The sequence below is a fragment of the Panthera leo genome, chromosome A3 (assembly GCF_018350215.1).
Source record: "Panthera leo isolate Ple1 chromosome A3, P.leo_Ple1_pat1.1, whole genome shotgun sequence".
Taxonomy (NCBI): domain Eukaryota; kingdom Metazoa; phylum Chordata; class Mammalia; order Carnivora; family Felidae; genus Panthera; species Panthera leo.
The window spans coordinates 104,915,105-104,932,519 of NC_056681.1; the positions used below are offsets into that span (position 1 = coordinate 104,915,105).

The following is a 17,415-nucleotide window of genomic DNA, read 5'->3' on the forward strand; positions in this document are numbered from 1 at the left end:
ACCGTGAGATCATGACCTGAGCCGAAGTCGGACGCCCAACCGACTGAGCCACCCAGGCGCCCCTGGAAAATTTAATTTACCTCTCTCTAGGTCTCATTTTTCTCAGTCACTTTCGTTTATTCAATCAACATTGATTAAACACCTACTAAGTTCCAGGCACTGTGCTAGGCAGTAGAAATACAATGTTATGCAAAACAGTTAAATGCCCTGACCCCGTAGAACCTTCTGTCACGTGAATCAAATGAGATAACACAGGTAAGGCACATGTCATCCAGCCTTCCTCTCCATACCATGCCGGGAGAGCAAAGACAAAAGGGTATGGAAGGATAAAGGTGTCTCAACAGCTAGGTCTTTCCAGAAAATGAGATGAGTGTCTTTCCCTAAACAAGGTTGAAGGTCTCCGAAAACATAACACCAGGGATTCATTGTACGTCCTGTCCATTCCTCCTGCTCGGAGCGGAGAAGCAATGACCTTGCAGCAGCAATCTTCCGAAGGAAATGGGGCAAACAGGCGTAGAGAGGGAACACTATGAGGTGGCATTTTTTAGAAATTCTAAAGATATAGGTAGCTGTGATACAAGGAAAGAGCAACGTGAATTGCAATGCGGGGCTAGGACTGGGGCCCAGTGTGAGTGTGACCATTGGGCCCAAGTGGAAAAAGAGAGTAGAGAGCTGTTATTCCAACTGTAGTCACTACAAGAGTCTTCTTACCAGAAAGTGTAGATGTACATGCATGTGTATGTATCAAATGAACTGGAACTTAATTTCTGCTTTCAATACACCTAGAGAGGCCAGAGAGGTCGTGAGGTGGAAAAGAAAGATCCCTGATTCCATGTAAGCCTGAATCCAAAAGCCCCAGGCTGTGGGCAAGCAAAAGCTGGAAAGAAATCCAATCTCCACATTTGGACACAACCCGTCCTTAGTCTTCTGCTATCCAGATACCAGGCGTATTGTGGCAAAAATGGCCAATGTCCTTGTTAGCGAAGAAGTATCCTGCAAGACTACTGTGTAGCTAAGTTCTTGAAAGTCATATCTATAACATATTGATATCCTATAAATGCAAACTAAACTCTTCACCCACAATTTTTTATCCATTTTGACATCACTGTGACCACGGAAAGTCATACTGAAGGAAAACAACCACAGGAAACGATTACTAGAAGGTCTATTCCACATCCCTGCTCTAGGGCCTCATTATAAATAATTTACTGTCATTGAAGGAATTTAGAAGCCCTGAAGACATGAAAAGCCTGGAGAGAGTTTTACTCGTAAATAAATACCAACATTTCAACAATCAAGACAGCTTCAAATTCCAGGACTGTTGAAATGAACAGTATATACTGCCTGCATGATTTATTATGCTTGTGCTGATGGTCCAAATGGGGAGGATAATTCAATTCCACCTGAAGAGTCATTATAGGGCCAAGCCCCAAGAGAAGTACTTTGGATAAGAGGTGATATTTCTCAGCTTTTCCATTTCGAACAAATTATTATTTCTGTATTTGAGACATCACCCAGGCAATCTCCTTCATGACTTGTAGCACTCTTGAGCAATTAAAAAAAATTTTATAAGGTGAAAGAAGTAGGGGACAAATGCCAAATGCAAAATGATCCGCAGAATGCTGAAGAACCCTCCCCCCAGAGAGCACGGCTGCCTCAGACATAAGGTGAAATCGTCCCTTCTGCTCAAGGAAAACATAAATGAGCAGTGAGTATGCATCCCAGCAAGAACATTATCGCCTAGCAGAGGCAACCTGATAAATACAGACTTCCTCTCCAAACGAGTCTCCTCACAGGGAATGTGAGGAAAGGGCCCCTTCTGAGGTGAATATCACTTGGCAAAATGTCCTCACTGTGGCACGCGGCAGCCTTCCCTCTTCTCCCCTTACCACACATTCAGTTCAATTAGAGGGTAGAAGAACCTGTTTGCTACACGTCTTGCATTTGTCATGGGACATGCTGAGAGCCGACAAGGGCAGAGAGGCCCTGGCCTATCAGACCAGCGCTCCCCAGGATTCCTGGGCTTACATACCATCCAGGCCATTGTGATGACTGTAGTTCCTTTTCCCCAAAATGCTCAGAGACGTGTGATTTGGGGTGGTTAGCATCCGCTTGGTAGTGGGGGTTTGCAGGCTTGGTGTAGATCGAATGACATTAGGTTTCTTCGAAGGATGGATCTCTGGCAGGGGGAGAAAAGGTTTCTCAACTCAGAGCATGGTATTAAAAATCTCTGTGTGCACTTACAGTGCCTAATAGGCACACATCTTACTTCTTAATGAGCTGAGAGTCAGTTCCTTATGAGCCAGCCTGTTTTCCCAAGGACCTCCATAATGATTCAGCTTCAAGTGCTGTTACCATGGCTTTCCTTATCAAAAGTGAGCTGCCTCTTCCTCTGCTAGCTGGAGCTCTGAGCTTCATGTTGGGAGTACAAGCAACAACGACAACAACAAAAACCACCAACAAAAAGCCACTGCCACTTCAGAAGGTCACTGAAACACAGATTTACTAAGGGAATAAGGCAGCCAACTCTTCAAGGTTTTAGAAATGTAAACATTATCTGGAGAAGTAGCCTGACAGAGAAAACTAACTCTGCTCCATCAAAACAAAAACATAGCATGCAGCATGTCTGGGGTGTGAGAGATTTCTGAAAAACAAGATTCCTCATCTGGCTCTGCAACCAGGGTTTAGGACCAGGGTTAATCACATCCAGTCCAGAACATGTGGATACAGCTGAAACCTGACACCAAACTCCAAATTCTACAGTCAAGACGTAGTGGAAGAAAAGCTTTGATGGAGGATATATCACACAACGATAACATGCATGTGGCATACTGTGTTTACATCAAGTATGTTGTTGTCGGCCACATAGCCCAGAATTACTTGCGTATTTCGGATAAAGCAGGCGGACAGAAATTGCAGCCTATAGGAACTGGATTTGAGGATCTCAGTCTGTTACTGATATGGACCACCTCTTGTCCAAAGCTAAACCTGCTTACTGATCCTGAGTCACCAAGTGTGCACAAGCCACCCTGTCTTCCCAGGGGAGGGCCAGGATATCAGCCTCATTTCCTGAAACTCAGGAAAAACGGTTAGGATTGTTACAAGTACTTTATCTTGGTCTGGTCAAAACTCTACACTCGCCCAAATTCAGGAACAGATCAAGGGCTAACCAAAATGGAGTGCTGATTTTTTTTCACCGTGGCATTGAAGGCTTGCCAACCTTTTCATTACAACCTCCACACTACACTCCTTCCAGACCAGACAACTTGCCTTTGGACTCACTGAACCCTTTATTTATGAAGTTCCCTTGGCCTCAGAAAGGAAAAAAAAATATTTTTTTCCTATTGTTCTACCTATTTAAATACTACTTTATCATTCGAGGCTGAGATCAAATACTGCTTTCTCCATGTAGGCTGCCGGAACTCTCATCATCAGAAGTCACTCCTCCTTCTTCTAACTGTCCAATGAATATTGCCTGTAATTCCTTTATAGGAGCTAATCATTTGCTTAATTGTCCTTACCTGTGTGCTTTCCCTACTAAACTAAGATTTTGGAGGGCAGAGTCTTACTCATCTTGGTGTTCCCCCAAATCAATTAGCATAGTGTCTTGTACGTAGTAAAAACTCAGAAATACGTTAGGTAGGGATGTGTTTCAGCTGGTAAGAAGAGGACAGCTTTGGGCTTATGTAGTAGGCACAAAGACCAGTTTGCCCATAGGAGGAACACACAATTACCCGTGGAAAAACTAATATGCAATGTTAGCTGCATATTAGAAATATGCAAATATTAGAAATAATTCTATTTCTTATGATCAGAGACTTTTCCTTGCATGGTGGGAGAAGGGGCTTCTAGGCTTACGTCCTGCAAGGGAATACAGACAGCAACCTTCAAGGACTTGATCACCATGACTAGGTCCTGCCTATGATAACCAGGTGATATTTTCGGGGGCTATCAAAGCAACTCTTTAGGCTCTGAGAAATAAAACAAGAAATAAGGCGACCAAGTAAAATCAAAGAGGGAGCTGTGAGCTTCTGACTTTTGGATGTGCTGATGAGGACGAGATAATATACCAAGTTCAAGGCTACACTTTGAATTTTAAAGGCGTGTCTAGAGTCTGAACACTTCATAACCGTGTATCTTTCTGACAGAGCAATAAGTTTCAATGCAACTCTGAGTACCTCTTTCACTTTTACTGAGAAAATAAAAAAAGCAAGAATATTAGAAGCACAAAAACATGCCATTATAGCTCCTACGTATACCAGGAACCATTTTAGGAACCATTATTTTGTAAATTACCTTAACACTCGCAAAAAACAAAAAGAGGGTGACTGCCTACTGATTTTTACAAATACTATTCTTAATTGTGCTATTTCAACATGTATATGGAACCATCACCTTTGGCAACTTCCAAGTTAAATAAGATGATAAAAACCAGAAAGCAATACAAATGTTTCCCTTTCAAAGTAACTTTAATTGGTACATTAAAACCATAAATATTTTTTAAAGGTGGGTTAAAACCACTTTTATCTCATTAAAAAAAATAAGCCAAGTGGAAGGATTTAAATCAAAACATTAAGAATATTCATCCTCTAAAAGTTTAGTGATTCTTATTTTCCTCTTTTTGCTTTATCTGTATTTATATCCATAAATATACATTACATTTTTATTTAATGGTTTTTTGGGGGAAACAGTAAACATATCCATAACTGTGTGCATATGCCGTGTGTATATGTTTTGGTAATACAAAGAAAAGCTTCTAAAACAAAATAAATTGACTATATATAGGAAAGTATCCAATTTCAGCTACTTGAAAGGCTTGGATTTAGTTTAAGTGCTTGTCAATTTAGAGTAGCCAAATACTTAGAAGGTACCGAAATTGTTGTTTGAAATTTTCCCTCTGTTAGAAAATACCCACCTAAGTACCCAATGATACATGCCAAAGGTTTCCTAGTGCTTTTGCTTTTCAGTGGGCTTCCAGATAGTTCGGCATGTCTGTCTGCATCTGAGGAGAGAAGGAAACACGGAGACAACCAATGAGGCTGATTTCGCTACCTATACTACACACACTGCAGAAAAAAAAAAAAAAAGGTTCAAGTGGACGACGATGCAAAATATCCACCAGATTCCTGCATAGTTTCCTTTGGGTTTGAGAAAACTGTTTCTAGTTCTGGTTCCCAATTACTGAATGAAGGATTTACCTGGAGAACACTCACTTTAAAGCCTCACAGGAGTATAGCTAACACACATCTTACACATGTGCTTTGTTTCTGTGTGGGCCTATCGGCAAAATAGTAAAAATATGCTTCCTTTCTAGCCATGGCATTGCTTCGATACAGTAGAAAAACTTCTGGGCAGTATGATGTGAAATCAGTCCTCATGTAAGATGAATCTGGCATAGAAAACAAAAATGACAGCTGACAGAGGCAACACACTTGGCCATCCTTGACCTATGGGAGTGAGGCTCCGCTGAGAAGTCTTCATCTCTCTTGATTAAACTCAAGTCCATTAGATAAGAGCCTCACGCGGGTAAAAGTGGGTCACTGGCTTTATTGCTGGTTTTCTTATCCTTCATATCCTACTGTGATGTCACTAGTGCTGAGATTCAAAAGGTTCCCTGTATGTAGACAGAGTATGTCATCCATTAGTCAGAACATTACGATACTGAGAATGGATATTAGCATTCATAAAAGTTCACATCACGTTCCTCATACCCTACCAGAAGACACTTCTGACGGAGAAAAATAAAGCATACAACACAAACACTGTCTGTGTTGTAATTAGCTGTCATTAGGGTGGCAGAGTAGATGTGGAACATGACTGCTCTCACACCAAAGAGTTAAGTTACGAAAATACAATTTGAAGGGACCAAAAAAAAAAAATAAAAAAGGTATTGAAATGTTTTTTAAATTTGCAGGTATTGTCATAAAGCTTAACAAGGTAGTTTTAGCAGATATTGTTTTGCTACGTTTATGCTTTTTCCCCACCTTCAAATACTTGACAAAAATGTTCTGTAGGTTTTCTGTGGCTGAGACCCCATTTTTAGGCGTACCTACAGGAAATTGCTTTTGACATCCGTTGGAATATTCTGCACTATTAGTGTTAAAATGTGCAATTCAATCTGGAGTCTCAAATCATTTAAAATTAAAAATTAACTTTTTCATAAGCTCTAGCCCTCTCACCTAGGAAACTACAATTTTTTTTAATGTTTTTTATTTATTTTTGATAGAGAGAGCATGAGCAGGGGAAGGACAGAGAGAGAAGGGGACAGAGCATCTGAAGTGGGCTCCATCCCGACAGCAGAGAGTCCAATGCAGGGCTTGAACTCAAGAACTGTGAGATCATGACCTGGGCCAAAGCTGGACACTTAACTGACTGAGCTACACAGGTGCCCCACCAAGGAAACTATTTTAACTATTAAACAGAAAGAGGTGGGAAAATAGTATTTAAAAAAACCCATTTATAATAAACAAAGCACATACTGCAGACAGCCTCAAGTAATAGGAATCTGAATATGTATCCCAAGCACTGGCTAATTATTATACAACCATGGATAACTATAAATGATCCAATTTCTTTTCTGGCTCAGTGGATTTCCTTTGGAAGGAAAATTATTAAGATACGAAAATTTTCACCTGTTGTTGAACAGTAGTGAAAATATAAGAAGAAATTCTAAGCATATTTTGGAAGAATAATCTAAATAAACATTAAAAAGCAGCATGGGGGTTGCCTGGGTGGCTCAGTTGGTTAAGCATTGGACTCTTGATTTTGGCTCAGGTCATGGTCTCATGGTTCATAGGATCAAGCTTTATTTCAGGCTTTGTGCTGAGTGTGGAGCCTGGTTAAGAATCTCTCCTCCTCTCTCTCTCTGCCCCTCCCCCCTCCCCCAAATAAATAAACATTAAAAAAAAAAAAGGTAGCACAAACCCTGCAGGGACCAAATACCTGCCAAATCACTAGTATTTAATACTAAGTAATTCCTTCATAATATTGCTAATTCACACAAATTTCAAGTTAGACTTGGGATGAGGACAAGAGAAAATTTTATTTTTTTTATTAAGGAAAGAAAGCTTGAATGAATCAGCCTGGTACTTCCTCTGTGTTTTGGACAAAGGCAATCGTTGTATTACCAGTAATATGACTAACTTCACACTTTGTTCCCGTGGATAAGGCCCAAAGGAAAACTGCCAATGTGGCTGCAGCTTCTGGACTCCCAAAGGACTATCACCTTGACAAGAATCAACAGAATGGACAGCCTATCAAAGGGGTCACCAGCACAATACTAAAGATATTTCATTTGAAATTAAACTAATCTGCTTTTAATTTCTCATTAAATCAGTAGGATTAATGATGTGATGTGCCAAGTGACAATTTACAGAGCACCTGAGTGGGGGATCAAAGCTCTTTAGAAGGATCACTAATCGCCAGTATGTTTTAAAAGAAAGTAGTTGGTGGCAAGAATTCTCAGTCTCAACGATGAGGAAATCAGGATCAAAAGTGCTAAAACTAGCTAGTTACTGTTTGACGTCACAACTGCACGCATTCAGTGATACACTCTGAATATGCATGGGAAAAATACCTTCTGCCCCAAGGGAATGATCATAAACATAGGATTATCGGGTCCACACGTGAGTTGGTTAAACAGAATCTTGGTCTGCACTCAAGAGCAGGCCGGTGGTGCCACTTGTCAGTTGGTCCTGGCTCTCAAATTATTCACCTAACTCTACTGAAACACAGAGCATTCATTAGGATGCGTTAAAAGTGCATAAATAAAACAAGCTGCCTGAGAAATGCCCAAAGAACCCAGAAGGAATAAAAATTTTCCCAGAAAGAGGGAGAACATGGGCTCCTCACTCAAATCACTTGGTTGCACACAGGCACATTTCTTTGGCTTCCTAGAGTTGCATCTCCTTGAGGTAAACCTAGAAAAACACTATTGCTTTTATTGCAACTCATGGTCATTTTTCTAAAATGTTTTGGAAATGTGTGTGTGTGTGTGTGTGTGTGTGTGATGGTTGGGGGAGGGAATAAAATAGAAAAACTACAAAAAGTACACACTGAATTAAACTTCACAAAAACATCTCACATGGGCTTCCAAGACTGCTGTCAAAATAAAACCACTCAGAATTTTCTTAAAGGAATTGCAAAAGCATTTCTATTTTTATGTATTTATAAGAAAGCTTCCTGCCCAGCGTGGAGCCCAACATGGGGCTTGAACTCATGACCCAGAGATCAAGACCTGAGCTGAGATCAAGAGTCTGACACCCAACCAACTGAGCAACCTAGGCGACCCTGCAAAGACATTTATTTCCTTTTCTCTTCCTTCCTTCCTTCCTTCCTTCCTTCCTTCCTTCCTTCCTCCCTTCCTGCCTTCCTTCCTTCCTTCCTTCCTTTCTTTTTCTTTCTTTCTCTTTTTCTCTTTCTTTCTTTTTCTTTCTTTCCTTTCTTTTTCTTTCTTTCTTAATGTTTATTTATTTTTGAGACAGTGAGCAAGCAGGGAGAAGTGGAGAGAGAGGGAGAAAGAATTCCAAGCAGGCCTCGCACTGTCAGCGCAGAGTCCTACATGGGGTTCAAACCACAAACTGTGAGATCATGACCTGCGCTGAAATCAAGAGTCAGATGCTTAACCAAATGAGCCACCCAGGCATTTTGTAAAGAAGACGCAAAACCTAGGTGCCATTAAAAGAAATGATAAATTCAACTATGTTTAAAAAAAAAATCTGCTTGACAAATTCATCATAAACAAAGTCAAAGGCAAAATGGAGGAAAATATTTGCACCATTTATCACAGATCAAGAGCTAACTTCCTTAAAATATAAAAGTTCTCACAAGTCAGTAAGACTTCTAATAGAAAACAGGCCAGGGGCAAAAACAGTTGACAGAAAAGGAAATACAAATGGTTTTCAAATATATGCAAATATTTCTACCTCATTCAAAATGAGAAATGCAAACTAATATAACTTACGTGTCACCTGTCAACTAGTCAAGGGTTTCAAAGATGAATAACACTGATGGCAAGGTTCTAGAGAAACAGGCATTCTCTGCATATCGTGGGTGGGAGCTCAAATCATAGTTTTTCTAAAGGTTACTGGGTAGTGACTATTAAAATCTCAAAGGCATGTTCTTTGACCCAGATGTTCTACTTTTAGAGGTCCTGTAACCTACATGCACATTTCACACATTAGTATGAAATGCTATCTGCATAAGGATATTTGTTGCAACATTACATAACAGAAAATAAATGGAAATAACCTAAAAATCTGTTTAATAGAAAACTGGTTAAAATAAACATACAACAGATTATGTTTATTGAGTGTTGACCCTTGATTTTGGCTCAGGTCACAATCCCAGGGTCATGGGATCAAGTCCCGTGTAGGGCTCTGTGCTGAGCATGGAGCCTGCCTGAGATTCTCTCTCTACCCACCCCTCCCTCTTCCCCTCTCCCCTGCTTGCTGTAGCTAGTTGTTTTCTTTTTTAATGTTTATTTATTTTTGAGATGGGGGAGTAGAGAGGCAGAGACAGAGGGAGACAGAGGATCTGAAATGGGCTCTGCGCTGACAGCAGAGAGCCCGATGTGGGGCTCAAACTCATGATGAACCGTGAGATCATGCCTTGAGCCAAAGCTGGATGCTTAACTGACTGAGCCATCCAGGAACCCCTCACGGTCTCTAAAAAATAAAATTAAAAATTAAAAAAAGCCAGGTGCAGAACAATGTGGACATTAACATCTGTATTAAAACACAAAAGGAATACACCTCCTTAGACTGGTATAGATACACAGAATATCTCTGGATACTTTACATGCTATGACAACATTTACACTCTGAAGGTGGTAGAAACGGGAATGACAGTAAGATTTGTAACCACTTTTGTATCTTTAGAAAAATTTAAAGTGTCCATTCAGAAATAAATTTTTATTACAAATAAACTACCCCAAATACCAAAACTATTCTCTCCTAATACTGGAATTTGAAAATTTCACACAACTTTATATAAACTTTTGCTGAGAAATCCCTAGGGAAAAAACTCATAAAATATATATTGAAAGCTTCTGAATACAGGCCCTTGGGATACTTCCAAAGTTGAATTAGCACCTTCAAACATACAAAAGTGGCTCCAGGTGTCTCTCGAGGAGTGTCATACTAGGGAATGATGGTCATTCAAGTCACAAACCAGTGAGTCACCCACGCAAGCTACCAAGGTGGCAGGTCAACTGCTTGGACCCGCTCCCCTTGGCACTTTAGCTTTATCTATGGAATGCTGCTCATAGAAACCTCAGTTTCTGAGGATCCTGAATCTCAAGCAGTAACCCTGTGCTCATCAGGTGTTGGGTGATTTTATAAATCTTTGATAAAATCATCGGGGAGCTCAGTGGTAACGTCTGATGGCATTAACAAAGGAGGAACACCATTATCATACTGTGGCTTTCTTACTGGGTGGGGTGGGGTGTCAAGGGGGAGAAGAGACAGGCTGTCTGAAACTTGGCAACCCATGCTGTTGGTCTGCAAATCTTGTCAAGGACACAGTACTTCTCTTTCTGCAACGTTTTGGTTTTTGGTCTACCAGTCCATGTTTAATAGCACTATCTATGTGGTAGAACTGGCTGAGGCATTGTGTATTAACGTTAGTAATAAGTAATAGTAAATGTTAGTAAGTACTAAGTCATGGACTTATTATATATTTACATATAAAGGTGTATCATCGGGGCACCTGGGTGGCTCAGTTGGTTAAGTGTCCGACTTTGGCTCAGGTCATGATCTCGTGGCTCGTGAGTTCGAGCCCCAAGTTGCGCTCTGTGCTGACAACTCAGAACCTGGAGTCTGCTTCGGATTCTGTCACTCTCTCTGCCCCTCCCCCCACTCACGTGGTCTCTCTCCCTCTCAAATATAAATATTAAAAAAATTTTTTTAAGTGTATTATTAAACAAATAGATATTTGGGGGAATTTGGTTTTTTAAAAAAATCACCTTCTGGGGTGCCTGGATGGCTCAGTTGGTTGAGCATCCAATTTTGTTCATGATCTCATAGTTCATGAGTTCCGACCCCATATCAGGCTCTGCGATGATAGTGCGGAGCTTGCTTGGGATTCTCTCTCTGCCCCTCCCCTGCTTACTCTCTGTCTTTCAAAATAAATAAACTTAAAAAATAAAAATAAAAAATCACCCTCTCTCTATAGATCTCATATGTATATATTTTTAAACATGTTGATCATACTATATACTTAAGTTTTTAAAATTGTTTTTTAAAATAGGAAATGTACTCCCAGGGCTCAAAGGTGAAAACGTATAAAAGGATAAACAGGAGGAAGTCTCCTCTCCACACCTTTGCCTTAGCCTCCCAGTTTCCCTTCCCACAGATACTATTACTTCTTACATTTTCTCTGTGATACTTTATGGATATACAAAGATTCCCCTTTTTACTCTACCGTTTTAATAGTTTTCTTAATGAAAATAAAGGCCAGAGGGTGCTATTTTAATAATAAAAAAACCCCAAAAAAACAAACAAAAAAAACCCAAAAACATTTTCTCTAAAAGGATCAACTTGTTAAGCACCAAGTTACGATTATGATCTGCACCATCTGAGAATTTATCTCATTAGCTCTTCACTTCACTCTTATGCAGTCTGTCACCCCATGAACTCTGGCTAGGACACTGTCTGTGATGATGGGGTTGCCAAAGCCAGAAGCCATGGGAAGGGTCAGCTTGTACAATGCTTAGAACTCTCAAGTTTCCAAGGGAAACGATTTACCTTCGAAATATTATGAAGAATTATTCTAAAATGCATCAACGAGAGCTCTTGATCCATCAATATCTATAGAATTACAGACTTTCATCTGATCTGAAAGTACATCCATACTGCATCATAGGGATTCTTAACTTTTTTTGAGGAGGGATGGGGGGGGTCACCATTGCCCTTGAGAAACCAAGGAAAGCTTACTAAAAACATAAATACACCTATACATTCCCACTGGACCAAAGACATGGTTGCCTCCAGACATCAGGTTATTAACATCTCATTTTCTCTGTAACAAGCCAAGATCAAGGACCTGCTGAGGAGGTTTTAACAAGGTACATATAAGAAGGGAGAAGATGGTGTAAGAATCAATTAGACGCTAGAAGAGTTCATTAGTTGCCTGTCTGAAAAAAAAAAAAAAAAAATAGATGGCTGCTAAAACTTTGTAATTTTAAATTTCAAGGTAAAACTATTCTGAAAATCTGATCCTATACGTAACTTGACCAATGAAGCAAAATACACAATAAAATATGCTCCTTGAATCTCATCACAAAATGACTCTGTTATTTTATTATTATTATAACTATATGTTTATAGAAATTAAAACACATGTAATTTAACCTTGGACCCCTCCCCCCAACTTTTTTTAGCAGCATGGCCTTTCAATTGAGAATACATAAAATGAGGTAACAGAAAAATACATTTCACTGAAGAATAATCAAAATAAAGGAAACCTGCAAATTTACTGGGAGACTAATGGAAGAGCCATGGGAAATAGAAGCTTCCTCAGCTGCCAATTTAGTTGATGATGAATTCTCTTCCATTCATTGGAACAAACAGGATTTTGGATCCTGGCCAATTTTAATGGAAGAATTTCATTCATTTCTTCTCATGTTTTATTATCCTGTTTAGTTAAGAAATTATATAAATGTGTTTTAAATCAGCTAAGCAGTTTAGATGAATGTAAGTATTTTCCAGTTTCTTAAGATGGGTAAGAAAGTGATAAGAGCATAAATCCATGAATTCAGAAATGCTAGCATGAAATTTCCTATCAGCCTAAGTTCCAAATATACATGAGTCTAATGTAGCTAAATTTCCCTCCATGGGACTCAAGAGAGTACTACCATTTTCCACTCTCTTTACACAGCACTTTTCTTCTCCTTGTAAAGCTTTTACCTGTAAGTTGTAAAGCCTTTCAACCATTCTGCTGAAAATCACCTTTAGGAACAAAAAATGATTTTCAATCATCACTCCTTAAATGGATATCCTCTTTAAATCAAAATGGAACATCTCATAATAAATTTCTTTTCTCACAAAGAAAAAGCATCTACTCGATGTTTATAAGATTTCCTCTCTGTTAAGCCAGACAAGTTTTCTCATCCTTCGGGGGAAGAAGTTGCATGGTCTAACATGTCCGCCAGGCATGTGACTAAATGTAGCAAGGCTAGAATCAGAGCCTAACACACAAATTATGGACACATTTTAGGGGCACATGGTAATAACAGAACCACCCACAATTCACTGATATATATATAAAACCTTTGTTCTAAGCAAAAAAATGAAACATAAGCAAGACTGAACATGTTGGAAATGAGAGTAACAGTCATGGAAATGTTACACGGTAATATATGTATGATTATGAAATGGAAACCAAATTGGACAAATAGAAAGAATGCTCAGCCACAAATATGGTCACTAGCCTATAAAAACTAAATACAAATGTTCAGAAAATGCACCCACAGACACTCAAGTTCATTTACAATTTGTTAAATCTTCAAAGAATTGTGGTGTTTGTAATGCAGCTTTGTGAATTTCCATAATACTGTAGAACTGTAAAAGGTTCGTGGGAAAATGAGAGGTTTACAAAGACAGGCAATTTCTAATTAGCGTAAATTGGCAACTTTTATTCAAACCTAACGAAGCCAGGTAAGACCAGACTGCATGTCTCAACCCTGGAGTTGCGCTGTGACGCCATCCTTAGGGATTACATGGCGACACTACCTTACGGGTGAAAGCGTCTCTTCAGTAAGGGTTCTTAGGCACTTCCATCACAAAACCTCACTGGGCAAGGGCACCTCCCACCAATTCTCTGCCGGGCACTATTCTCTCTGCAGAGGGACTGCGAGAGATTTCAGGGTCTCCTTTTCAGGTTGGCATGATACAAATGGCAGCAGACAAAAACAATGTTAAAAAAATAAACCAAATAAAAGGCTGTACACAAGAACTTATGTTTATTGCAAACAAACAAACAAACGAACAAAAAAAAAAACAAAAACAAAAAAGAGAGATAGAGAAGGAGAGAAAATGGTCAGAAGCACGACACATAAGGTTAAGAATTTAAAAGCATCTTACATTCTGCCCTAATGGCAGCATAATTAATAGGAACAAACGGCCGTCTTGCTGCCTGCCGCAGCCGAAGGGTATTTTTGCAGACCTGACGAGCAAATTTTGTGAAATATGTAGTGTGAAGGAAGAAAGCTTGGCGGGTCTTCACTGCAGACTTGGGGCTCCCAGTGTTTCGAACTGGCATCCCCTGCATGGCCTGGCGAGACACATGACTCCTGACACGAGGGTCCTGCAAAATCAGACACCAATAGACATGTGAAAACCAGAATGCTATTTGCATCAGGCTCAAAAGAAAAGGCAATTTTAAATTTTTCCACTGAACTTAATACTGTACCCCCACAGGAGAGAATTTAAAAGTATGCACTTTTGGGAAGAGGGTCGGGGAGGTGGGAGGGTGTGTGATCGTATTTTTGTTTTTTAAGTTTTTATTTTAAACACACAGTGTTACATTAGTTTCAGGTGTACAACAGAGTGATTCCACACTTCCATACATCACCCTGTGTTCATCACAAATGCACTCTTTCCAGTATTTCTGTCTTTAAATGGACCTTAACAATCCAAAATCACATTCGCAACAGTAAAAAGTTGCCAAAGGTGTTTTTAAATTATCTTATTTTTTTAATAGTTAAGGAGTCCTGAAATCCTGTTAGCCCTTAAAGAGAAGTCTCCCTCTGAAAGACATAGGTCTATAGACGTAGACATTGCCTGATATCTGCAACCTACAAGAATTTTACCAAAATTGTATTTCAACTCAAGATTGAGTCCATACCACTTTCTCGTCCCTCTATGATAGCCCAGGGCAGAAAAAAGGTTCAATTTGTATTTATTACTTTATGTAGTAAGGCATAGTTTCAACAGTATTCAAAGGTTGCAAACTGTTTTCAAAAAAGCACTTAAAACATTAAATTTGCAAGCTTTCTACTTATGCTAACACCTCCCACACACATTGTTCTTTTGTCTGAGTAATCACACAAGACCAATATTTTGAATACCTGAAAAAATCTGATATGTCCCTGCCTCTCTCTCCACACCCACCTTATATCTTGTGGTGCTATGTTTAGTTATAAAAAACAGCTTTGTTTGTTTTTAAGTGATCCTATACTGTACTTCTGTTTCCAAGGAGTGACCTAGCCATTGAAATGACATTTCTCAACATAAAAGACTATTGCTCATATACCTCTGTAGTTGGGCTGGGAGATAACTTCTCTTCTTCTGACTGGGTGGGCATTTTCAGGCCTCCGTATTTTTTCCAATAGAGCCAACAGGTTGCACACAATCTACACTGCATATTAGGTGGGCCCCAAGAATACCACTGATGAGACTGTGTAGCTAAAGATAGAGGAAAAATAGAAAAAACAAAGAATGCTATATAATTTGTAACATTAATACACCTACCATCAAATATTTTAAAAAATATTCCAAAGCCATATTTAGCTTACAATGTTATTTTTCTTTCCCCAGTCCACCCAAACATAAAAGTCTAATACACACATGTAGTTTTCAAGATTCAGAATCCATTAAACCTTTTATTTCTATATATATGAGTGTCTGTGGCTCCTGTTAAAAGAGGCTATTAGATGAAGTATCCTATATAATATGCTGTGCTATCACTGAGGGAGTTTTGTTGATTAAAAATACTCTCTACTGTGTACATTTCTGGAAATAAGTTACCAGAAAGATCATTATTATTAGATTAATGTTTAAAGTCTAAATCTAGGTTTCCAAATTGATGGTTCAGAAACTACCTCAGAGTTTAAGGTGCTCAGAGGGGCCCCAGTGATTAGGGCAGGAATCTGTCAGAAATGGGTATGGGGGGCAACTGGGTGGCTCAGTTGGTTAAGGTCCAACTCTTGATTTTGGCTCAGGTCATGGTCTCACAGTTCATGAGATGGAGCTCACAGCATGGAGCCTACTTGGGATTATCTCTCTCCCTTCTCTCTTTCTCTCTCTCAAACTTAAAAAAAGAATGAAATAGGTATCTGTTTTCCATTTCATTATTTTAATCAATGAGCAAAATAATTATTTTAATATTTCTCCCTTTCAAAACAGAATACCTTTCAAAACTGTAAGTCCAGATCAAGTGAGCATAGCAGCCAAGATCACAGAATGCTTAAGACCTAATAACTCGGCTGATTTATCACTTAGCTAAACACTGCAAGCCTGTGTCGGTTTTGTTATGCAGTTTGAATTACTGCCACATGACATTTAAAGTATTCTATTCTCACAATGGATGAGAAGTTTAAGACAGAAAACACTGACACTGAAACATTAAGTTAATGAGGTACATAAAAATTATTATAATTCTGTGAGTTTGCCTTGGAATACTCTTCCTCTTGCAAGTCACCTTCATCAGGTCAAAATGTTCAAATAGCATATCAAGGTGTCAAATAACACCTCACAAGTCAATATCAAAAAGATAAAATATACTGACCATTATAATCAAACTGCTTCTTAGTTGTTGTTTTTTAAAAATTTTTATTTCAGAGAGAGAGAGAGAGTGCAAGTGGGGGAGAGGGAGGGAGGGGAGAAAGAGAGAGGCAGAGAGGAGGAAGAGGAGAGAGACAGAGAGAGAGAGAGAATATCTGAAGCAGGCTCTACACTCAGCACAGAGCCTGACATGAGGCTTGATCCCATGATCCTAGAATCATGACCTGAGCCTAAAATCAAAAGTCAGACACTCAACCAACTAAGCCACCAAAGGTGCCCCAAAGTCCTTCTCAGTTTATTGAGAATAATACTGTATACATATCACGTGTTATTTCTGGTGGACTCCTTGCAGATAGCAGGACCTTCCCTTTTATAATTTGAAACATTTAAGTCAAATAAGTTGATTTTTATTAACACGAATTTTAAGAATCCTAAATATTAGGCATGGACCTATTTTGGATTCTGAATATGAAATTTCACTCATATTTAAAGATACATTTTTACTCATGCCATGTCATTTTAATGTTTATCAACAAACATCTTTCCCCTTGCATAATTAACTCAAATTAAAAAGTGACAAAAAGAAAACACCATATAAAGATAAATTTTACATGTATAAGATACATTTTGTGATAAATATTACTTAAGGAGTCTATAAAAATATTAGAAAATAAAAACTGCTTATTTTTCATACACGCATAAAAATGACAGAATAATTATTTTAAGGGATATGTGAGACTACATGAGTCTAAAAGGGGTAAGACAGATTAGGGGTGCCTCAGTGGCTCAGTCGGTTGAGCGGCTGACTTCAGCTCAGGTCATGATCTCGCGGTTCACAAGTTCAAGCCCTGCGTCGGGCTCTGTGCTGACAGCTCAGAGCCTGGAGCCTGCTTCAGATTCTGTATGTCCGTCT

The 17,415-nt window shown here is 39.1% G+C and overlaps 1 protein-coding gene across 11 annotated transcripts in view; it reads right to left on the reverse strand.

Moving 5' to 3' along the window:
- The window catches only part of MTA3 (metastasis associated 1 family member 3), a 222,919-nt gene that overhangs the window by 18,317 nt on the left and 187,187 nt on the right, over window positions 1-17,415 (reverse strand). For all 11 annotated transcript variants that reach the window (XR_006200862.1, XM_042933139.1, XM_042933135.1 and 8 more), the window contains 4 exons: window positions 15,253-15,404; window positions 14,082-14,304; window positions 4,916-5,002; window positions 2,033-2,179 (listed from right to left, as the gene is read on the reverse strand). Coding sequence is in view for 10 of the 11 variants with exons in the window: in XM_042933139.1 (XP_042789073.1) it covers window positions 2,033-2,179; window positions 4,916-5,002; window positions 14,082-14,304; window positions 15,253-15,404 (609 nt within the window). In the remaining variant the exon portion in view is untranslated. The remainder of the gene's footprint in view (window positions 1-2,032; window positions 2,180-4,915; window positions 5,003-14,081; window positions 14,305-15,252; window positions 15,405-17,415) is intronic.